The following is a 23,678-nucleotide window of genomic DNA, read 5'->3' as shown; positions in this document are numbered from 1 at the left end:
TGCATTTTATAATACACAGTCCACGTTAGAGAAATGTTAAATATAATAGTAAAGAATATAGCTGGGAGAAGTTGACAGGCAGATGGCAGGGCTGGGAAAGGGATTTTGACAAGGTAACGGAGTGGGCAGATAGGAACCTCATGATATTCAACAAGCACATGCAGTGTCCTCTACATGGATGCATTCAAAACACGAAGTAATACATTTTAAGTGATTAATTCAGGTGCCTAAACATGGATTTAGTGCCATTTAAGATGTCTTGAAGAGCCCCTTCAGACCTCCACCTGTAGCTTTAGGAAAGTGGAGATCCCAAGAAGTTCCATGTCAGATCAATCATCCCCATGCAGAGGTTTTGGATACCACAGGACATCTCAAAGGCACCAGATGCCTGTGCTAAGGTCCCCGAATCAGGCCCTAAATGCCTTTCTTTCTCAAAATTCCCCCCGAGCATTACAAAAAAAAAAAAGACTGATAGTTTCTTGCCGTGTATACTGGCAGAGTGAAGAGTAGCTGTAAGAAAAACATGCAACCCTGCACACAGAAACAATATTTTCTACACTGTCTCATGCAAAGAGTGGAAGAATTTGCTGCTAGCACAAACATAGATCAACATCCAGGTTTGAAGGGAGCAAGGCAGTGAAAATTACTAAGTGGTGAAAATCCCTCATAAGTCTGAAGCTCCAGCTCTTCTGCCTGACCTGGTGGCTTGACCACTTTTACTTAGGTTGTGATAAACTCCAAGAGCCCTAATCTTGGACACAGCATATGAATTTGTCTGGACAAAGCAGCAATTATCAAAGGGAAATAAGCACATCATTACTTTTTGTGCATTCAGGGTATTTTGAAGCTTATTTTTCCCCCTTGTCCCACCAGCGTCCTATTAGATTATCCTTCTCCCACCCTACTTTGTTGCTAGCTTAGTTCTGCTTACAAACTACAAATGCATTTCGGGTAATCTGAATTACCATTTGAACCAGATCCTCAAGGAAGCACCCTTAAACACAATCCCTTGTGCTGCTCAGTGCCTTAGTACAGCTGTGCTGACCCTTCCTCTGAAATGGTAGACAGCAGAGACAGATCATGACAGAGAGAAATAATTATTTCTGACAGGGATTTGAACCAGACATGGCAAATAGTACCTCAGTGACAATTATTTCTGTCTGGCTTTTTCCTAAAGGGGTTACATATGAAGACAGATTTGATACAAGGGACCACCTTTACTGCAGCTTGGCTCAGCTGGTCTCTGGTTGAGCCTGGTCCCAGCCCAGCTTGTTGCTGAGCTCCGAAAATATATTTTAAAATTCCTGGGTTTTCCCAGTTCTGTCATTTTTCAGCTTTCTAAGCACTGAGATATGTAAATTAAAAAGGCTGCATTAGAGAAAGTAAATATTTATGAGCACAGTGGAACAGCACTTTAACTTCTGGATGTGTCCGTTTGTCAAGTGCTGCAAGCCCAGAGGTTGTAAGTTATCACTTGAAAAAGTGTTAGGCCTTGGATAATAGCTTAGAAGAGGTCTTTTCAGGGGGCAGATTACAACATTTGTCGTTATTTATAACTCTAACTAGAAAACCTGTAAGAGATGAGCAAGTTGTCACATCAGGGAATTTTGCTGCTTCCACACAGAAGGAATTGAGTGTGGGAGGCGCAGAAGTGGCTTGGAGAGCCCCAGGACAGCTGTGATCCCTTCCTGATGGGAGGATCTCTTGACCCACCTGCCTTCCAGCCTCCATGCCCTTAGCATTATGAAAGCTGATTATTGCTGGGGAAGTATTTTTATAGCTCATTTTGGGTCCAGCACATGAAAGTATTGCAGAAGTGGTGCAGGAGAGAACAGAGCTAGTTATGACCTCCTGACACATCCCATTATCAGACCAAGTTTTCAGGCTTGCTGCTAAGCTTCTACCTTCATCTTTCGAACTTTCCCAAAGGTTGCCAGCTTGTGCTGAAAGTGACCATGTTGGGTGCTTACCTAGGGATGAAATTTTCTGAAAAGTAACAGCTAATTTCTTTTCCCAAAAGAACTGAGAAAGAAATGCCCTTTATCACCATTTTTCACAGGAGAATCAGCATGGTGTAGGGGATGTACGCTGCATTGCCTTCCAGAAAATGTCCCTGCATTTCTCCAACTAAAAATAAATAATAATAATGCTAAGATCTGATTATACTTTAGCAGGTAAATTACCTGAAAATCCCATCTTTAGTGAGTCTCCTCTATTCTCAAAGCAGAACAGGGTCAGACAAAACTTTTCCTGCCGTCTTTCAGTCTTCTGTGAAATTCTGTACTGGAGTGGAGACTTGTGAGGTGAACGTCACAGTCAGTCAGCAATATCCCCACTGGGTGGCTGGAGGAGAAAATGAAGCAACTCACCTGGAATACTAATGAATTTGGAAAAGGAGAGGAAAGGAGAGAGCAAGACAGGGGAAAGATGTCAATGGTGGTAGGTCAGGCCAAGAGCTTCATTGCGTAGGTAAGATCGGAGGGAGTTTTAAGCAAACATCAGAATAAGTAGGAACGAATGTGAGGGCAGAAGATAAGGGTCAAGACACAAGGGGAAAAGAGGCTAGAGCTAGAAAGGGCAAAGAGGACCAGAGGTGAGGTAGGAGAGGACAAGTTACAGGGAAGGAGAGAGAGGTCAAGGGGAAAAACTGCTATGGGTGAGTCAGAGAGGTTGGGAGCATGATTAGTGACATGGGAGAATGGCAGGTTATGGGCAAGACTGGGGAACATCCTTGAGGATACAAGACACATACCAAGGGTTTGATATTTTGTTGGAAGAAAAAGCCAAGAGGCAAAGATTAGCAACTACAGAAACCTACCAAGATAGCAGAAGAAATGGAAGCTTTACTGTTGGGCTGGAGTCATCTCAGACACCAAGCTCCTTTCGCCATGAGTCCAGGGACTCCTTTTAGCAAAGAGTCTTATTGTAAACACTGACTTAAACAAGATACTTACTGATAAACTCTCGACTCACTCTTAGAATCATAGAATCCTAGAATCATTAAGGTTGGAAGAGACTTTCAAGATCATTTGGTCCAGCCATCATCCTACTACCAATATAACCCAATAAACCATGTTTTCATCCATCTGTAGGCTGAGCTTGATACATTCCAGTTGCTGTCTCACATAAAGAGCAGCTCTACCACCTCACCTTCCTGGCCTGTCTTTCCCCAAAGGCACGTAGCCATCCATGAGAGCATTCCAGTCATGCGAGCTATCCCACCATGTCTCCGGAACTGCAATCTGATTGTAGCCCTGTGACCACACACAGATCTCTAATTCTTCTTGTTTATTCTCCATGCTGTGTGTCTCACTGTATGGGCAATTCAGAGAGGTAATCGAGCATGTAGGTTTCCCAGGAGGGGTGAAAAAGGATGTTCCATGTGATCCATATGCAGTGCCACAAGAGGCACCCCAACTTGAGCCATGTTTTGCTGACTACCCTCTCTCTGTAACTCTCCCCTTCTCAAATCTTTCATAGTTTAAAGGCCTCTTTACGGGCTTGGCCAACCTGTTGGCAAAGACACATGTGCCACTTAGTAAGGTGGATCCCCTCTCTCCCCATCAGTTGTCTTTAAACAGGGTCCCATGGTCATAGGAACCAAAAGCCTGTTGCCAACATCAGTGGCACAGCCAGTTATTAGCTTGGAAAATCAGTCTCCTCCTTCTCCCATTCTCCCTCCTCCCTGGAAGGACTGAGAAAAAAATGTCTGAGCTTCCAAATCCTTTATCATCATCTCCAGAGCTCTAAAATCCTGTCTGATAATTTCCAATTTGACCTTAGTACCATTAGTGCCCACATGGAATAGCCACAGAGGGTAATAGTCCAATGCATGGAGAACCCTTGGCACTTTACACTCCGATGTAACAGAGATGAAGAGGAGGCATTCCTGGCTTCCAGAAATAACTCTATAAATTATAAATCTGATTTCATAATTGATGCCTACTAGGTGTGCTTTTTTAGACGTGTCTACCAGAGCATGTATAAAGGTGTGTTTGATTAATTGCAGCTTCACTGCCGTTTCCTGTCTGCTCGGAGCTGATTTAACACTCCTGGATTGCTTTTCCACAGGCTCTACAGGAGGAGATTAACGTTTCCGGTAGTAAAATAAAAGTGAGTTACCTGAGCAGTCGCACAGCTGGCTACAAATCAGTCCTGAGGATCAGCATGACCCACCCCACCATCCCCTTCAACCTCATGAAAGTCCACCTCATGGTGGCCGTCGAGGGGCGCCTCTTCAGAAAGTGGTTTGCAGCTGCTCCAGACCTGTCCTATTATTTCATCTGGGATAAGACAGACGTCTACAGCCAGAAGGTGTATGGGCTTTCGGAAGCTTTTGGTAAGTGACCCCAGGGCCTGCATCTCTTTTTAGAAGCAGCCGAGTGGCAATGCACAAATGTTGTCGGAGACTGTTATGGTCCAACTGCTAACACATAAAATGGTCCCTGCTGGTTCACTGCTGTTTCTTTGGAGAGGATTGGGCCCAGCTGTTCAGACAGCACACGTTTTCCCAGCAGATGAATGCTTATCTGTTCTCTGGCTCTTGGCCCAGCATACGTCCTGAGCTGCTACCATCATACCCATGCAGAAGGAATGAACTGGGACTAGAGGCATTTGGCTACCTCTCACCTACAGCTGAAAGCTGTCAGCACTTCTTTGAAATAAATCCCTAGGACTGAGTCTTAATCTCTTCCCCTCCTTCTGTCTGACCTTCAGGATTACCCTGATCTCCTAGTTTCCCATTTATTACCTTTTTAAGAATGTCATCCCAAGCTGGGATGCTCTAGGCATGGTGCTCTTCTCCTTCGTACCTTATGCAGCCACTTGCATCTGCAAAAGGCTGTCAGAAGCTGCAGGGCAGAGGATGAAAGGGCTCTGCAAACTCTGGGTGCCACATCCACAGCACCAACCAGTATGGCCCATGCCTTCCGTTCTGCAGGGACAGAACCTGAAGTCCTCACAGCAGCAGGAATCTGTGCTGTGGTTATAATACCCATGCAGATACACACTTCTTTCCAGTTTCTGCTGCCATCCCAGACCTCACCTAGTGAGCCCTGTGCAATGATGGTGGAAGGAAGAGGGTATTTTGAGTGTATAGTGAATAAGGTGATGCTGCTCTGCAGCTTTTCCTTCCTGGCTGATGAACAGCCGGGGAAATTTATGTATAGGTCTTTAGCAGGGTGTAGACTGGACCTTTCAGGATGCCAAGTCAATGATATTAGCAACATGGGAGAGATCCCAAACTAACAAATAGAGCTCTTGTTGATAGAAGGATTGTTCCCTGGTGCCTTATAGCCCCACAGAAGATAAGTCTTTTTAGAGGAGATGTTTTCTAAGAGGGAGAAAAGGTGTCTTCCTTGTACTCTGCTGCCTCGAGTAGGCTGGGTGATACAACCTGCTGAACCTTACACAGTCTGGAGCACAGAATAAGCAGCTTGTCTTCATATCACATACTGAAATATTATGTTTACATGCTCTTCAAGATGCTAGATGAGCAGGTGATGCATCACTCCATGATGCAGCTCTGCAGCCCCAGGGTACACAAGCAAGTCTGAGGACATCAGCATTCAGGCTTCCACCAGCAGCGTGGAAAATATCAAGTCTTTATTTCCTGAACTACAGCTTCCCCTGATACTGTGTGAACCTGAAAAGGGTGATATTTGATGGGGGATCTTGAGTTCACTTAGTGCTCAGCACTTTTCAGGATACCAGACTTCTTTTTCTGGCAAAAAAAAAAAAAAAAAAAAAAAAAAAAGCTATATAATTGCTTTTCTTTTGATCAGAACTTACATTTCTGCTCTGCTCCAGCTGTTAGTACTGAAAAGATCTGGTAGGGCAGAAGAAAAGCAGACCAATGAAACTGGGTCTTGCGCTTCTGAGAAAATAATTATTCTGTCAAAACCGTGATTCTCCTTTTGCTGACATCATTTTACTCCTAAGTAATTCTGGTACGTTCAGCAGAGTTACTCCTGAAAGACTCTGATTAGACATCATGGCAAGTCAAACTGCATTTTGCTGTGTATCTTTTTGACATTAACAATGTCCACAAGTCAACCTGGTGTGAGACTGCTGCCTCTGAGGGATTCACTGTCCCTTGCTTCATTTGTGTAAGTCTTTACTTTCCAAGTAAGGCCATGATTTTAAGCAAATTCCTAACATGCAGTCTTACCTCAAAGATAGCAGACAGGAGTAAAATGCTCCCATTTAGGAGCCCAGCATTATTTTACACTCTAGAATAGCCATTGTTTTAAGATATGTCTTTAAAACAGTGCCTTTTAAATATTTAGCACATTTGCCCAACATCTACAACTGTGTTGACCTTTTTAAATGCAGGGTGGCCTTTAAAGTGGGAAATATTAAGACTCCACATTATGATGATGACATTTTAAATGAAATAGGCAGTTGCAAGTACATCTTGCCCCCGCTCAGCTGAAATTCTGCGTGTGCTGATTGTGCATTTCCAAATTACTAACCTAGGGAGTCTTTTGTTTCTCTCTTGCTCACAGTTTCAGTGGGTTATGAGTATGAATCCTGTCCTGACTTGATCCTGTGGGAGAAGAGGACAGCTGTGCTTCAAGGCTATGAAATTGACGCTTCCAAACTTGGAGGATGGTCCCTGGACAAGCACCATGCCCTCAACATACAAAGTGGTAGGTTGACAGTAGTACATAGCAGGAGAATAATGCTGTGTTGCAAGGCCCAGTTGCTTGTCATCATTAAGAATTCAAGAAAAGTAAAGGAAAGAAACCTGACCAACACAAGTACTCTATCACATATGCTACCAACAAATTATTTATAGTAATGTACATTTAGAAGTAATTTTGTGTGTGTAAATCCAAGAGGAGCTGACCATGGTGAAGCAAATGAATGTCCACAAAACATATAGGCATCTCTAACTTTGTATTGTTCTTAAAAGAAGGTGATTAACAAGGAATTTATTCCAATAATAATAATAAGGGGAATATATTCAGTGTATTCAGATTGGACCTACCATTGATTGTAAATCCACCCAAACATATCCTGCAGCATGCAAATGTACTTGCAGAAATGAGAGGTTTTGCGGGTTATAAAGGAAAATGGAAGGTGCCAGAGTCCTTGAAGGGAGCTCAAGACTGCATAAGGAAGGTTTGGAGGCTGATCAGCCTCCACTGAACACATTCAAAGGATGGAAGCGCTGTCTCTCTCTGAATGATAGCAGTGGTATGGGAGCAAACATCTAAATTCATCCCACACCACTGCTGAAAACACTACACTTATAAGGAACATAAGCAGAGCTCCTTTGAGCTTTGCAGATGAAACATTTCTCTAGAGAGTGCACCATGGTTTTCTTGTCTCTTATCTTTTCATAAGCTATGTGATTTTTTTTTTTCCCTGGTAGGCTGCAAATTACAGGGCAAAGAGGGACAGAAAAGGAAGGTGAAAATTCATGAGATGCTGAAAAGTGTATTTCATTCAAAAGCAAAGACGGTCTTGTTCTCCCTATGTACTTTTATTTTGCAAGAAATGTAATGGGGCTGTAAAAAAAATGCTTACTTCAAATAAGGGGGCCCTCCTTGAAACCATCACAAAAAATACTAGGAAGGATGATACACCCCCTTGCCACTTGATAGGTTCCCCAGCTGGTATCCTGCAGTGCCATTGTGTTACCCTTAATTTTCTTATTACTGTTTTTTTCTCTCTAGGCATCTTGCACAAAGGAAATGGGGAAAACCAGTTTATTTCCCAGCAGCCGCCTGTAATTGGAAGTATTATGGGCAACGGCCGTAGACGTAGCATTTCTTGTCCAAGCTGCAATGGGCTTGCAGATGGGAACAAGCTCCTGGCTCCTGTTGCCCTAACATGTGGGTCTGATGGAAGTCTTTACGTCGGAGATTTCAACTACATCCGAAGAATCTTTCCCTCTGGCAATGTCACCAACATACTGGAGTTAAGGTACACTGTGCTGCATGTGGCTGTTATAATTATGCCATTACATTCTGCATAAATCTTGCATAACCAAAATGAGCAAAACTTTTAATAAGAAACACTAAAACAGAAAAGAAAAAAGAGCTGCCCAGATTTGCCTCTTCTGCAACTCTGCTGATTTTGACTTACACCAGAGAAACATCGGCCTAGCAAGATTTCTTCCAGAATTGAGTCATATACCAAAAATATTGTCACATTTTTGTGCTGCTGAATCAAACTGTGTTAATGTCTCCCCTTCAGTCTAGTTAGAGACCAGTGGGAATTCTTAAAATTAACAACCAGCCTCCAGGATAACCTACACTTGGAAGGACACAGCACTGATGACAATATGTAGAGGTTAATCAGGACAGATGATCATTCATACTTAAGACAGGATGATCACCGAGGGAGTCACAGATTCAAGGCTTTTTTAGTTGTTTTTGAGGGACAAACACGTATCAGTTCCCTGCAGTCTCCAACTGAACAGCTGTGTCAGGGTGAGAATGTAGATGGATCATCTTAAAACAAGTGAAGCATTTCCTTTTACCCTAAATAACAAAGGAAAAAAATATATATAAGGAGAAATAGTGAGGCTTGTTAAGGAACATCCATTAAAAAAAAGGAAGGGGAGGGAACATTACAAATTGATCACAAGTTCTGAGGAAATTAAATAGATTGTGACCGAAACAAAGTTTTATATTGACCTCCGTGGTGATATTTTTCATTTGCAAAATTTCCACAACAAAAACTCTTACCCACTTCGATGCACCACAGCCTGCTTCTGGACCTTTCATGTGGCCAGATGAGACTCACCCCAGGAACAGCACTGGAGTTAAACCAGTGTTTCTGAAGGAGACATCTCTGTTTGAAGGACCTGGCCTAAAGTCCTGAGAGCTCAATATGAAGTTAGCATTGTAGGATGGTTCGCATTCCCATTTAGCTCTCAAGGTCTGGCCTGAAAGAGAAAGAAAGTAAAAATCTCCCCGCTATACTCAGCTTTAACAACCTGTCTTCTGGGGACAAAAGTAAGGCCCCATTTCTGCCAGGACTGTCATGCAGAAGGCCCCATTACAGCTTACTAGAGCAGCAGGATCCCATACACCATTTTGTATTTGCATTTGCTCCACAAGGCTACAGGTGGAAAATGGAAGGGCTGAACTGCAGCAGAATTGGTTTCTAGGATCCTTTTAGTCCCTCATTTACAAACACACCGTAGGCATTAGGTCTGCAAGACTTTGCTGAAGGCCTAATTTGGCATGCAGAACTGTCACTGTAGATCATGGAATATGAGAAAAAAATCCAGACAGCTAACACAAGGCTGACACTTACAGAATAGGTGTCTTGCTCTGCCCACAGAAAGACCACAAAATCAGGATTCATTGTGTGAGGAAGCCCACAATGACATGTGTACAGTCACATCCCAGAGGGCTGGAGTACCTTTTGAGTAAATAAGTGAAAAGCTGATTCCTGCTGTTCATTTATTTGATATACAAATACATAATCTCTCTCATATTTATAAGGGAAGAAGATGGAATAAATCTTCTGTGCTGGTCCACATTAAAGAGTATAATATTCTTCCAGTGCCAGAAAGTTATTTTAATGACCAAAGGTGAGATTTCCAGAAGAGCCTAGGTGATTTGGGGCCCAAATCCCACTGCAACTCACTGGGATTAATATCTCATTCCCTGAAGTACAATTTTGAAAACCCGATCCCTGTTTCATTGTCAGTGGAAATACCAGACCCAGCGGAGGTTTTGCGGAGTATTTCCTGACTGGAAAAGAGAAAATTGGAAGCCTTGACAGAGTGGCCTTGCTGGCTTTTGCGCAGAGCCACAAAGTTAAATTTACTCCAGATTTAAATCTGCTGGAACGATTGCTGCTTCATCTGTGCAAACACTTAGGTTACTGGATCTAATAAACATTTCTTCACTTTGGTGTGCTATAAAGTAAGCGAGTTCAGATGCAGGCTGACTAAAAGCTGGGGAGGAAAGCCATTGCTTTTGTACTAAATGGAGTTTGCTTGTGTCTTCTCAAATCAGCATCTCTGCAGAGATTAACACCCTCATGATTTGGCTTTGGGGTTGGATTTTTTTTCCTTTTTTTTTTTTATTTTTATTTTTTTTAGAGTGTAGTGTTCTGTTGCAGAGAGGAAAGCAAATGCATTGTGGGTCACAGATAACTGCAGCATGGGTATAACCGGCCCCATGAAAAATGGCCAGCTCGGCATAATTTCAGTCTTCTGGGCTGGAGTTCATGAGTTTACAGCAATGAACTGCCACCCACAACTATGCAACTGTTAAGTTATCTTTGCAAATCACAAGGTATTGCTTTGAGGATAGTGAAAAAAGCCGTGAAGATATCTGCATCTACATATATTTAGCTTGGCACTGCTCTGTATGATAAAGTCTGCCTGGTCCTATCTTTTGCATAAGTGGATAACTCCAAGCAGGTGAGATCACACTTCCTTTGTGATATGCAGCGATACATAAGTGAGCTCACTGACAAGTAATATCCAATATAAAATATATCAGTGTCATTCCAGCTAAGTCTTTATTTATTATTGCATTGTATGATACAGTTACTGTCAAGTTTTCAATCTGCTAATAATGCTTCAAACTGAGCCGCTAACACCTCATTCTTTCTTCTATTCCCTGCTTTCCTGTCTTCTGTCAGAAATAAAGATTTCAGACATAGGTAAGCCAACCAGTGGAGAATTCTTCTGCCGCTCCCTGTCTTGTTGCATGTTGTTACACAGTAAGCCATGAGTGCCATTTCCAGATGATTCAAGAGGAAATGAAGCTGGTGTGATTAAAACTGGCGTAGGCGATCAGTCATCAGAACGGGAAGCCATTAATCACCAAGCAGAATCGCACAGACTTCTGCATGATCAGTTGCAGTTGCAGACAGAGGAAAGATAGGCACGAGAAGCAGGGTAACAGGAGGAGGAGGGTGGAAGGAAAAGAGGGTGGGAATTCAGCAGGTAAAGAGAAGGCACCGCCAGGATACAGGTCTCTTGGAGAACTTTGATGGAGAAATAATCTTCATGGGGTGAAGTGTCTTCCCTTTGAGTTTTGGGGAGTGCAATGGACAAAATGAAGGGCCAGATGTACCCTGGCATCGTTCATCAAGGGAACTAAGGTTTTGTAACTCTGTCGGCTTACGCTCTTCAGAGAGAGCCTTTGCGTTTTGTGAAAGTGTGTCAGGCTCAGATGGGAGGTAGTGCAACTCGGAACCTTAGCCAGGAAATGCAATAAAAAAAAAAAAAAAAGAAAAAGAGTAATGACAAGAAAACAACATTAAAGACAGACTCCTAAATTGGAGCTTTGTCACTAAGAATATTTGTCACTCGGGTTCATTGGAGTTGCAGTGGGTTTGATCCAATCAGTTGCATTCAGGAAGATGTCAACCTCCTGTCACTGCCTGTGTTTGCAAGGACTTCTCTGGCTCTGACAAGTTTCCCATCCTTCTCCCCAGATGCTTTCTAAATTAGAAGCTTAGACTGTGGAGTTGGTTTTTTTTTTTGGTTTAGTTTTCTTTTTGCATTTGGGATTGGGGATTTTTTGTGCTACGTGTTTTTTATTTACTGTTTCTTTGATTTTATAGAGGCTGTGCAAAACCAGAAATGTTCATTTTATCTGCATGCCTGGAAATGCAATAGAATAGAAAGTGTTTTTTTGTCTTATTGCCAAAACATTAATGAAAGGCTGAGCTTCCCCTGTATAATGAACTGGCCCAAGGGGTCTATTAGTTGGGCTGGGAGGTTGGTACACAAGACCTTTGCACTGGCTGTCTTCATCAGGCTGAGTTCCAGACCCCAGCTTCTCTTTCACATCATTCGAAGGCAACAGAAAATCTCATTTCTCTTTGGATCAGCCAGGTTGTATCCTTAATGACCTAGAAATACACAGCCACTAAAGTGCACCTGCTTTGACAGTGAAGGGCAGCAGCTGAAGAGCTGTTACAAGAAGAGTTTTTATATGTGAAGGCAATCACTGAGTCAAGATATACGGACTGGCCACAAATGCTGCAGATGCCACCAGAGTTATAGGAAGTTGGCAGGGCTTCAGCCTGTAGGCAATTCCTGAAAAATAAGAAATGAAATGAAGGCAAGCTAAGGCATTTCTACTCCAATGCAGTCTAAAGGGAACCAGTAAGGGTGAAGGAAGAGACGAGGAGCTCTAGATTGCATATTCCCATCTGAGACTACATTAAAGGACTCATCTATGTGAGTTAGCAGCTGTTGTGTGTCATTTGCCATAGCACGTCATGTTAGGAAGCCCGTTCATCCCTGAGCCACGAAGAAATGAGTGGGTGTAGTCCTAGCTTCGAGCTCCAGAGGGCCCAAACCTTGACATCGTTGGCAGGCAATAATTGCAGTGGGTGAGATCCAAAGGAGCAAACCTCGGTGGTTTGGAAAAGCTGCAATCCATATGCAAAAGCTTCCTTGTTTCAGGGAGAAGGATCTCTGGAGTTTGTTCTCCAGAGGTGCTAGAGCTACTGACCAAGAGGCTTAGCTCTACAGTGCAGCATAGGTAGCTGAGCTCCATCTCTGTAACAGCCAAAAAGGCTGTGGGCCAACACAGAAACATCAGCTAACCCAGAAATCATCGTGAAATAGCAATGCATCCCAATTTTTCCCCCATCTGTCATTCAATAGTAGATGAGTATGAACCTATTCCCATATGTCTATGTGTATGGACCTGTCTTGATGGACCAACAGAACCTAAAGACCTTTTCCAAGCATGGCAATAATAATTTGCAGTTAATTGGCATTACCTTTTCTCTGCAGGAACATGGAGGGCAGTGAGGCATTTCTGTCTTGCAGATGTTCAAAAAGTGGCCACACTTAAAGCATATTCTTCCTTTGTTGTTTCCATCCTTACCTCAGAAAGACAAATCTACAATTAGTGGCAAAAAGAGATGCCTGAGAAAACTGCCCAAGGTTCGGATCAAAAGTCCTTTGCAGTCCGTGGGCTGGCTTACAGCATTGCTATGAAGTTTTATTACCCAGCCTGCGACACCAGAAGAGCTTTGGGCATTGCACACAAACTGAAAACACTAAAAGGCCAAGTGTAAATTCAGCTCACTGCACTGTGTGGCCTCCTTATGTGCTAATCTATTGAATGTCACCCAGGGAAAGGAAAAAAAAAAAAAAAAAAAAAAAAAAGACCAGTACCTCACACAAGCTATAATAAAATCCTCTGTTTGCGAGCTGCAGGGTGCTTAGCATGGAGCCATGGAAACAGCCCCTCTGAACAAAAACTCTTGGCTGCAGGAATTCAGCAGTTCTTTAGTCACCAGCAAATGCATGTGGCCAGTGAGGCTCAGAGGGGAAGAGGGCAGCCAGCACAGAAAGTGTTACGGAGGTGATTTCATGTGCTTGAAACGAAGGCATCAGATCCAAAAAAGCACCGGAGATGTATTCAAATCAGCTGTTACGGATAACTAACTCTGGTGTTGTGACTGCTCCTCTCAGTTGACCTCAGAGCCACGTTGCTACCATTAGCAGCAGTTGTCCTTTAGAGGAGGTAGGAGATGGTCTCGCATCTGAAAAACTAAGATGCAGGTCATCCCATAAAACAAATGGTGAAAATGTTAGATGAATCGTACCTCAAAAGTTGCTATTTCTCTCCATCAGCTGTAAAAGGAGTTAAGGCAGCTGGTTGGTCTGTAAGCATCTGCCTTGCAGACATCTGAAGCTCAGTGGGATGAACAGAAACCAACAAAAAGGTGCAGGCTGCTGTGCTGACATAGGTAACCTGCTCAATCCAGGGACCATCTCCTCTTTCCCAGCTTTATTCCTTAAAGACTGGCTTCCCATGCTGGAGCAGGAGGGTCCTACAGACCATGGGCTTTGTACCCAAGGGTATGATGACAACCTTTGCTCTACACCTATCGTTGTACTACAGAAGGAATCCAGCTGAGTGCCACGTCTGCCTATTCACCCCATTTTTTATCACTTTCCTTCCTCATGCCTGTGTGCTAGGAATCATGTAAGGCAAAAGCACTTTCAAATGGAGTTGGAATCCCTTAAGCTATCTCCCCAGATGGTGCTGGCACTATCCTGTCCTAAGAATGAGAATGAAAAAAGGAAGGGGACAAGGCAGATGAATGGGACAGCCTATACGCAACCCCAACTCACTTGGGTCACTGTGAATTCGAAAGATTTCCTTGTGCTTTCTCAGCACATCAAGTATATAGGAAAGTCATTTCACCTTCGTTTAACTTTGGTTAACTTCTCATAACTTCTGCTTATGAGACTGTTCCCAGTGATTACACCATTGTGCCTGCTATTACCCACTAAAAAGCCTGTTTTCAGCTAGGGATCAGCCCACCCCATCCCAGCAACTTTGTTTTGTTGCTCCGGGGAATTAAAATATCAATGCAGTGCTCAGAGTTTCTTCTAAAAAAATCCTAATAGCAAAAGGAATAATCTGAATAGGAAATCAGCTCTCTCCCTCCACGGCCCGTTTCCAGTGGTGGCAATCTCAATATGGGGGATAAATACTCTAAGGCTACAAAAACTGTAACTGATTGTCTTCTGAACAGTAAAAAATCCCGCCTTTTGTTTTGCTCCTTTATCTAACTGAGCAATGAGAGGGGATGAAAGAAAACAAGCCCAAAAATCTTCTCTGCTTTGCCCCAGGCAGATTTATTTCAGTTGTTGCTCAGCTCCGTCTAAATTGCCACTTGGATTTGCCTTCTGATTGTGACTTTAAATAAAAAGCAAAGCCTCCGTGTTCCTGGCTCCAGTGCTCATGCGTTATCACAGATGAAGGGAAGCAGGTTGGGAACTTTTACACATTTTTAATTTTTTTTTTTACAGTACTTTCACAGTATGTTTATTTAGCATCTCTCATCCTGAAGGATCTCAAAGTGTTAAACAAAAGCTCCAGCATCTAACGCTTTGCGGTTCATGCGAGGGCAGAACACGACACCTTCCCTGTACAGTGGTGAAAACTGTTGGCCAAAGCTGGTGGGGTAAAACTGCAGCTTGTTCATTTTTCACAGTTTGCATTTGAGCAGCCCTGCTCCAAAGCACTCCAGCTTAAATACTCCATCACGTAAGCCATCCAAGGAAGCCTTCCCACACACAAAAGCCCCGTGCACGGAGCAGTGAGTAGGAGACCATGATAAGCCATGCTAGTAAAAATAAGTCTAGTTGATAAAAATGAGCCAGTGCTTCCTATTGCTCACACAACTGAAAAGGCAGAGCTTGTGTTGGGGCTGCCCGTGCTGTTAATAACATCAGATTTAGAAAGGCAATCGTGCCGTAGGATTTCACTATCAGCTCACCAGCTGAAATCCAGAATAGGTTTTAAGTGACCCAAGATTATTACTGTCCCATAGGTAGGTTAATAAACAGAAGTTTCTCTCTCCACCTCTTCCAAGGTACATTTGCTAGTAAAGATATGTGTGTCTCTGTGGTATCCAGCTATGCAAAGGATTAAATAACCACTCAGAGCTCATTTTTAATTATAAATGCATAATGATGCGAACTGTGAATTCACCCCTAACTTTTTTGAGGAGCCTGTATTCAGGAGCACATTAACTAACCTTGGGATACTAGCAGCTACTCCAAGTATTAGGTTAATGCAACAGTTTTACGTAATTCAGGTAGGAAGGGCCACTGAGCTTTTCTGCTGGATGGTTATTTCACTTGTACCTGGTTCTCTGATCGGTGGTTAAAGGACACCGGTATTCACTTCAGCACTCATTCTACACAAGAGCTGGAATTAGAAAAGAGTTTAGGATCTCTCTCCTTCACAGGTTGTATTCAACAAAAAGTCTACCAGAGTGAGGCTGTGAAATCCAAAAATAAATTACAATGATAGTGCTGGGAAGGGGGAGCAGGAACCCGTAGTTCTGCAACTATTTTTTTTCCATCTTGGAGAAATCATTTGTTTGCCCATCTTCACGTGGCCTGCTGTAAGACTCAGCGAGAGCTATCTGCGCTTTCCAGGATGCTAAAGAATTGCAAAGTGCCATTAAAAACGTCCTCCTTTTGTCCACCTCCTGTGCAAAACAGAGATTAGGAACAGCTCCAAAGCTGACTGATGCCATTCAGCCGAGCTTTGTTAGGACAGCCGGCGGAAAATGCGAGGCCCTGATCAGGATGGAGGATGGATTCCCACCGGGAACTTCTTCCACCAGGGCTGAAGCCACTTGCTTAGTGTGAGTGACATGCAGGTAAATGAAATAATGCCCTCCCAGCCTGCTGTCATTGGGAGGGAATACAGATGGAGACTGAACTGTCAGGCTGGAGCTGTCTTGAAGGTCAGAGCATTTTATTTAGCAAGAATCAGTGTCATTTGTGGAGATGAAATCTGTTCAGACTTTAATAGGATAAATCACAAGGGATATTCTAGAATAAATCAGAAAGGTTTTTTTCTTCCCCCCCACACCCCCCCAAGTATTAAGCGATTTGAATGAAGAACCAACTTATGGCTTTTTAAACCTGACAATAATTCAGTGGGTTTTATGTGCCTGAAGAGGGGTTAATTTTCCTAACATAAAGGTTGAAGGAGGGAGGAAATTTCTTAATACGGGGGACAGAGTTAACTGTGATTGACATTTGGCTTTCTAAGCAGCTTCTCCTGGAACATCGCACTAAGTGCAAAACGTTGAACTATGGCCCGTACATTTATTATGAATTCTAGCTAGCTGATGGGTTTGGACATTTTTGAGGTGTTCTGTAGAAAAGGAGAGAATTTTTCATACTTCTTCTAATTATGACTTAGCCTTTCTGAGAAGGAAGGAGCTGTGTTTTCAGGCACCAGGTGCCACACGTTTCATCTGTTAGTTTCAGGCTTAGAGCAGATGCAGCTCGATACATGCTGGTAGTACACACTTAATTTCAAGAAAATAAAGACTTACCAAGCCAGAGATAGAATCCTTCAAAGAAAAAGATCTTCAAATTGTGTCTAAATTCATCAGGTTCCTAAAACAGATGCTGGTTTATCCATTTCTTTAGTCTTTGGCTCACTTAGTGCTGTGGCCAGGGAACTAAAAAATTATCTTTCTGCCTGCTCACACCATTTTCTCAGCCACCCTTTCCTGGGTTCAAGGAAGCAGTGAGTTAACGAGGTTTAACAGGGGACTGACATTCAGATCCCTGAGACCTTCTCCTAGTTCGTGTTGTTACTTAGGGCAAACCGTGATGCTCCAAGGACCGTTTTGTTTCTGTCTTCACTGAGACGCAGCTGAATCCAGTGGCAGCAAACATTTTATCTCCACCAGGACAGGATAGGACTCTGGGGTCTTTGCTGAAGTCAGTGGGATTTATATGCAGGAACACCAGCTGAGCCCCAGTGCAGTGATCTTCAAGAGTACATCTTCAAGGGCTTTACACTTGGTTTGCTTTGGGGTTTTTGTCCTGGGGTCCTTCTCGGGAGGCCAGCTGTATTTATTTTTCACTTTGTTTTCTAGGTTTAGTGTCCTGTGCTTTCCCTTCACTGTCTGGCACTGCACTAACACCAGTTTCAGGGCTATGTCCATGTTAAATAAATTAACCTCAGGCATTGGAACTCAAGCTGTAGCAGTTCCTGGCACGAGTTTGGCCAGCAAGCCCTTTCCTTTGGCAGCTGGCCTCCATGCCAGAGAGTGCTCCCAGCACAGCGACTGGTAACAGACATAGCTCAGAAACCTGCTGTGTTAACACGTCTCTGCCGAGGCTGCAAATACAGCACTGCTGCACTTTCCCAGTCTGTCTGCCCCGTGCATTTTTCTCCTCTGAAGTTCTTATATTGCTTGTTGGTGTAAGGAAACAAATCATCCGAGTAATAATAATAATAATAACGTTATACCCTTGTTTTTCAGCCACAGCCCAGCTCATAAGTATTACTTGACCACAGATCCAATCACCGGCTCCATCTACCTCTCTGACACCAACAGCCGACGTATCTACAAAATCAAGTCAACCACATCAGTGAAGGACATTGTGAAGAATTCAGAGGTGTTGGCTGGAACCGGAGATCAGTGCCTCCCGTTCGACGATACCCGCTGCGGAGACGGAGGCAAAGGCACCGATGCTACCCTTACAAATCCCCGGGGTGAGACTTCTTCTCCACAGGCTTTTTGGGATCTTTTTGAAAGGGATTTGTTTAGTAATGATGGGGACGGCTCTCCTTTCCTATCAGAAAATGCCCCAGGACTTTGCAGGCCTTCCCAAGCCAACCCACAAGCACGTCCTAAGGGCTCATCTTTGTAAATACAGAATTATAGAATCATAGAGGTTGGAAAAGCCCTCCAAGATCACCTGCTCCAACCACCCCCCTACCACCAATGTCACCACCAAGCCCTGTCCCCAAGCACCACGTTCAACCTCTCCTTGAACACCCCCAGGGACGGGGACTCCCCCACCTCCCTGGGCAACCCGTCCCAAGGCCTGACCGCTCTTGCTGAGCAGAAATGTCTCCTCATTTCCAACCTGAACCTCCCCTGGCATAACTTGAGGCCATTCCCTCTAGTCCTATCACTAGTTATGTGAGAAGAGGCCGACCCCCAGCTCCCCACAGTTTCCTTTCAGGTATTTGTAGATGCATCTCTCTCTCAGACAGTCTTGGTCTTCGCATTGAGTGGCTGGGACAAGTGCCAAGCCAGAGGCATGTAGAAATGGAAACATGTGCAAAGAGCAACAAAATAAATCCACCCATCAATTTTATGCCCACTTAACTACTTCTGCTCCTTACCAAATAACAGTGTTTGGTCCTTACCCCTCTGGGTAGGATTTGCTTATGAGCATTGAGGCTCTCTTGGCATAAAAAAAAATAAATAAATAATAATAATAATAATAAAAACAAAACACTATTAGCATTGCTGTATGTAAAATACCAACAAAACTTGCAGATAGCTCAGAGATACATAAAATTCAGGTTGGTACATTGACATGAGGCACTGTGGCATCTAACTTAAATCTTGTAGCAGGGTGGATGCTAATTTTGATATAGGAATTATCTAATTCAGTATGACTTCACCTTTCTCCTGATTAGCTTACTTATATTTGATAAAAGCACAGCCAAATCAGAATAAAAGCATCACACAGCCTTCATGGCTGTGAACTAAATTGTTCAAAACAGGTTTAGCCAAACATATGCAGTCCTGCGTGTAGCCAAGACTTCAGTCTGGCAATCTCAAGGTAACAAGCCCTGCATATGGAGGATGTCGTTCCTCCCAGCTGTCCACAGCTCCTCCAAAAAAAAACACACAGAGGGTGTAAAGCTGGGGTGGAAGATACTGTTGGTACACACACCTTCTGCAGTGTTTGTGAAGAGAGGAGGGAACAGCCCCCGTGCAGGAATGCTGTTAGAAATGTGGCGTTTTTGCCTGCTGTGCTCTGCATTTTCTTGCCCAGTTGTTAGGATCGTGGGGAGTTATTTTTAGGTTCTTGGCTTGAGCATCAGTGTGCTGTTGGCTTCCTCTTTCCTTGCATCTGGGAGTGGTAACTCCCTCCTTCCTTACCGTAGCAATTTCCAAGCCCATCCCAAGCTCTTTGTAAAGCAGCTCCTCGGCAAAACGCAGGGATCCTCTAACAAGTTACTTCCCAAAGAGCAGGCAGGATGAAGGCAGCTGAGCTGTTGTTTCTCTTCCTGGCTAGATTTCTGGGGAAGTTATTTTCCTTGACATAGAGATGACATTATGGTTACTGAATCCAAGAAATCCAAACCGATTTAGTGACCTTTTGTGTCAGCTCTGCTGATTGTTGTTGTTGTTGTTACATATGAGCTAGTTGTTTGCTGGCAGGATGCAGAAGAAATTGCCTTGGGAGACCTGCTCTGTACCAAAGAGCACTGAAGGCCAAACTGCTACCCCCGTAATATTCAAAGCACCCAGCATGGGTTCCAGGCACTCCAGACTCCCATGAGGTCACCATTATACTGGGATGAAGTATTGCCAGAGACACAGATGTGGAAGGGGAATGGCTACCTATGGGCAGAGTAGAAATTGTCTCGCTGAAATGAGAGGGCTGAGTGAAAAGAAAATTAAGTGACTCGGGCAGAGAGATTCAGACAGGCTAGCAGATGAGTCATGAGATCAGGGAATCCAGAAATCTGTAATCCAATTTTCTATACCCCTTTGATGTTCGACCAGTCCAAAAAAAAAAATAAAAAAAAATGTTGGACCTCCATTCTCCCTTGTACAAGATAAGAGGAATATTATTCATTTCCCTACACAGGTGGAGGTTGCGAGGTTTAGCTGAATTATGTTTCTGCATTCACTATGGGAAACAGAGCTCTGGAGTTCAAAGCTTTCAGCGCTGAAATCCTTCTTGTTGGCAATTCAGGCTCTCAGGAGGCTGTTCTTCCACCTCAATCATACCGCAGCAAAATGCATGCATTCGTTCCTCATCGCTCAGAAATTTCACAGAACGGGAGTAAATTGAGAGTGAAAGAGGAAATGACACGAAGCAATATGGCAACAAGAAAATAATAATCCAAGAGCCCACACCCCTGATAGAAAGCTCACAAACAGCATATCCTGATCTGGTTCTAGCCCGAGCTTGCAAAGTCTGAAGAGACAAAAGCTTTGGCAGGTGCGACTCCCTTCCCATGCACCTCCGTAAATGATTAACAGTGAAAACTCACACTGATGGTGTAATGTCAGCATTGTTTACACCGTCACTGCAGTGCATCCTAGCAGAAACATCCAGCAATTGCTTTCTTGGTGTGACTGTATTGCATAAGAGTTCAAAATAAAAAATGACTTATTGCACAAGTAGCCAGTAGTTCTCAGGCTACCCTCTGCTCCCCTCTCTTGGCAGGTAAAGTGAAGGGCCAGGGGAAATCAGAAAATGGTTCTGCAGCTATAGAAATATCAGCCGGCCAGGGCAGGACTCGGAAAGTTCAGCTCTTTAAGAATCACTGCTCTTCATGGGACGCTAGTTTTTAAGGTTAAAGTTAATGTTTAACTGACAATAATTACCATGTATTTTAAGAACATCTTTGCAGCTTGTTCAGGAGGTGTAAGGAAACAAGGTCTTGCCTCCACTTTCATGATATTTTAACCAGCTGATGTTTGCAGCTTGCTGGAAAATACCAAAGGAATATATCCTGCCAGGTGAAAACCAGCAATTCATAAAAACTGGAGAATCCATCATGGGGTGTCAAAATAGGCTTCTGCCTACCTTTAACATCTTGGATCAGTCAAGGACCTGGTCTAAGTAGATCTGGTTCTTCTTTTCGTGAAAAAAAAAAAAAAAAAAAAAAAAAAAAACTTGAAACAGATGGTTTGTTCTGTGCCTGTGCATGTGTCTGAGTTGAAGGAACCACCCTCTGGAAGTGCCCATCTCCTCCTGGTGACAGAGCCCGAGGGACACAGCCCCCCCAGCTATCCCTGCTCAGGATGATTCTCCATTTTCTGAGCAGGAGCCTCTTCCCCACAATATTGGTCACCTCTTCCAGTTCCCACCTCACCTCCCACCAGCTCAGAGGGGATAATTTCTCCGAAGTGGTCCTTGTCTTGAAGAGAGATAAAATGTTTTTGGCTTACTCAAGACATTAGGACAGATAAAAGCCACCTCTGGAATTTCATTCTTCCCCTATCTTTGGCTTCTCTGATAAAGGTAGGCTATACAAATACAGGAGAGGCAGATCGACAGAGGAAATAGTGGGGGCAGTTGTTTGATCATAGTGTTTATCATAGCTGTTAGGAGCCAGTCTGATCCTTGCATTCATTTGCCACAGAGCTCAGCAAAGCCTTCAGATGCTAACGAATTTCAATGCATCCTTGCAAATTAAAGTGTTACCACTTTCTAATTATCATCTGCTAATAACGATCGTCTTCTACAAGCAATCTAAAGAAAAATTAAAACTCCAGCTTGTCAGAGCATTTGTTTTCATCTGAGTACTCACCAGTGGCTCTCCTTGGGAAAAATGTTGTGGCAGAGAAATTACCAAGGAGCCTGCAATTAAGAGAGACGGCAGTGACAAGTCTATACAATAGGAAGATGGTTTCAGAAAGGACAGGGCTGGGGCCGGAGGTGTCTCCTTCATTTAGCACGGCAAAAGCAATGCAAAATGCAGTAATTGATTTGGGGACAGATTGCTTCCTTCGCTGCGTCCTGCTGAATGTGTAAACAAAATCTCAGTTGTTCGCTAAGTGTTCTTGGGTTTGACAGAATTATCAGAAACTCAGCCCTCCACAAGCACTTAGAATTTGTATTATCAAATACTAACAGAAGGGTTATTTCAGGGAGGACCAGAGGCTGATTGAACAAAATATCTTGCCTCTTACTGTGGCCAGAAAAGATGCATAGGGAAAGGGGCAACAACAGTGACCTTTCCCTGCTAACACTCTGGTCATTGACATTTCTGAAGAGCTTTCTAAAGAAGTTGCACCTGGACCCGTGCTTAGATGCCACCATCAATTTGTCGATTTTGCTCACCTCGCTGAGCACCCATTCTTTTTCTTTGAAGACATCCTGTGCTAATTTCCACGACTTGTTTAGCCCCAGCATGAAAAAGTCTCGTCTTTTTAAGACCAGAAGTGCATTTGTTGTTCTTCTCTTTCTGCCTTTCCTAATCCATTCCTGTCCTCTAGCCCCTTTCTTGACCACTGCAGAGCCCCAAGCTGATCATTGCAGAAAACTTGCACAGGAATTCCACCTTTTTTTTTTTTTTTTTCCTGTGAGCTATTTTACAGCTTGTCATTGCATATGGGTAGTTAGACTTACTCCTTCCCCTGTGAATTCCTCTGTACTTATTGACATTGATTTTCATCTGCCATTTTATCACCCAGTTATTCAGCATCCAGCCTGACAAGAAAGCTCTGAATCTGGATTCCTTTAGTACCTATTTTTTCACTTAAAAGGGTTCTCCCCACCCTTTCTTTTTTTTATTTTTCCAAGTAGAGCTATATGTGCAATGCAATCACTTGTAGAAGTTTATTTTTTAGAACAGCGTCATTGTGTTCCAGGATTTGCAGTGGCACGTTGCACTGTCACTTTCTCACACCACAAGGTCCTGACATTTCAAGCAAATGTCATCGCATCCCAGCTTTCTACCAGCACAGCTCACTGGTGCAATGCACATGGTGATGCAGCCCTCGTTCCTTACGGGATCCTAGACTACTCGAGAGGAACCAACATGATTTCCTACTGCATCTATTTTGTAACTCGGCGCTTAAAATTTGGACCTGCAACACCACCTAGTTAGTGGCAGCAGATGTTTTCTCTCAGTAGCTGTGAGATTGAACTTCGAGCCGTGTGCTGAAAGTCTTTAATTCCCCTTATGTTCCTATGGAAACATGAGAGGAGCCTTCTGCCAAAGCAACCCAAGGCCTTTGGCTTTACATGCGTAACATGCGAAATACCCATTTCAGTGCCCGTCTCCAGCTCCCAGCACTGGAACTGTGCCATAATCAGATAGGAAACACATAAATCCCTATCAAAAAGTTTGATCTGACCTCTACAATCTGCTGCAAAGGAGCTGCGAGATGCCTCTTTCTCTGCAAGCCGTCCCTCCAAAGACACTTGTCTGGGGGAGAGCAGGGCTCCTCTTTGCAATTCGATTTAATTCCGAGGCAATCAGGTAAACTCAGGAAGGGAACGGAGTATTTGCTGTGCGAGGGGCCAGTGGAAAAAGAAATTAGACCTTTGACAGGCTGAAAACTTTGTTACCCTGCAGAACATCCTGGGAAATGCCAGGTAATTGAGATTGCTTAGGCTCCGTGGAGGAGGGATAAGCAGAGGAGCGCTCCGTGATAGGAATGCATGCACCTGCCATCGCCCCCAAGCA

At 43.6% G+C, this 23,678-nt stretch overlaps 1 protein-coding gene across 3 annotated transcripts in view; it reads left to right on the top strand.

Moving 5' to 3' along the window:
- TENM4 (teneurin transmembrane protein 4) overlaps positions 1–23,678 on the top strand; it is a 597,100-nt gene that overhangs the window by 526,604 nt on the left and 46,818 nt on the right. For all 3 annotated transcript variants that reach the window (XM_082754369.1, XM_082754368.1, XM_082754367.1), the window contains 4 exons: positions 4,072–4,339; positions 6,507–6,650; positions 7,683–7,932; positions 17,764–17,996. In XM_082754369.1, coding sequence (XP_082610495.1) covers positions 4,072–4,339; positions 6,507–6,650; positions 7,683–7,932; positions 17,764–17,996 — 895 coding nt within the window. The remainder of the gene's footprint in view (positions 1–4,071; positions 4,340–6,506; positions 6,651–7,682; positions 7,933–17,763; positions 17,997–23,678) is intronic.

The sequence above is a fragment of the Aythya marila genome, assembly GCF_965140915.1.
Source record: "Aythya marila genome assembly, chromosome: 1".
NCBI lineage: Eukaryota > Metazoa > Chordata > Aves > Anseriformes > Anatidae > Aythya > Aythya marila.
Note: the sequence above shows the minus strand (reverse complement) of the source record. Positions and strands in the feature narration are given on the sequence as shown.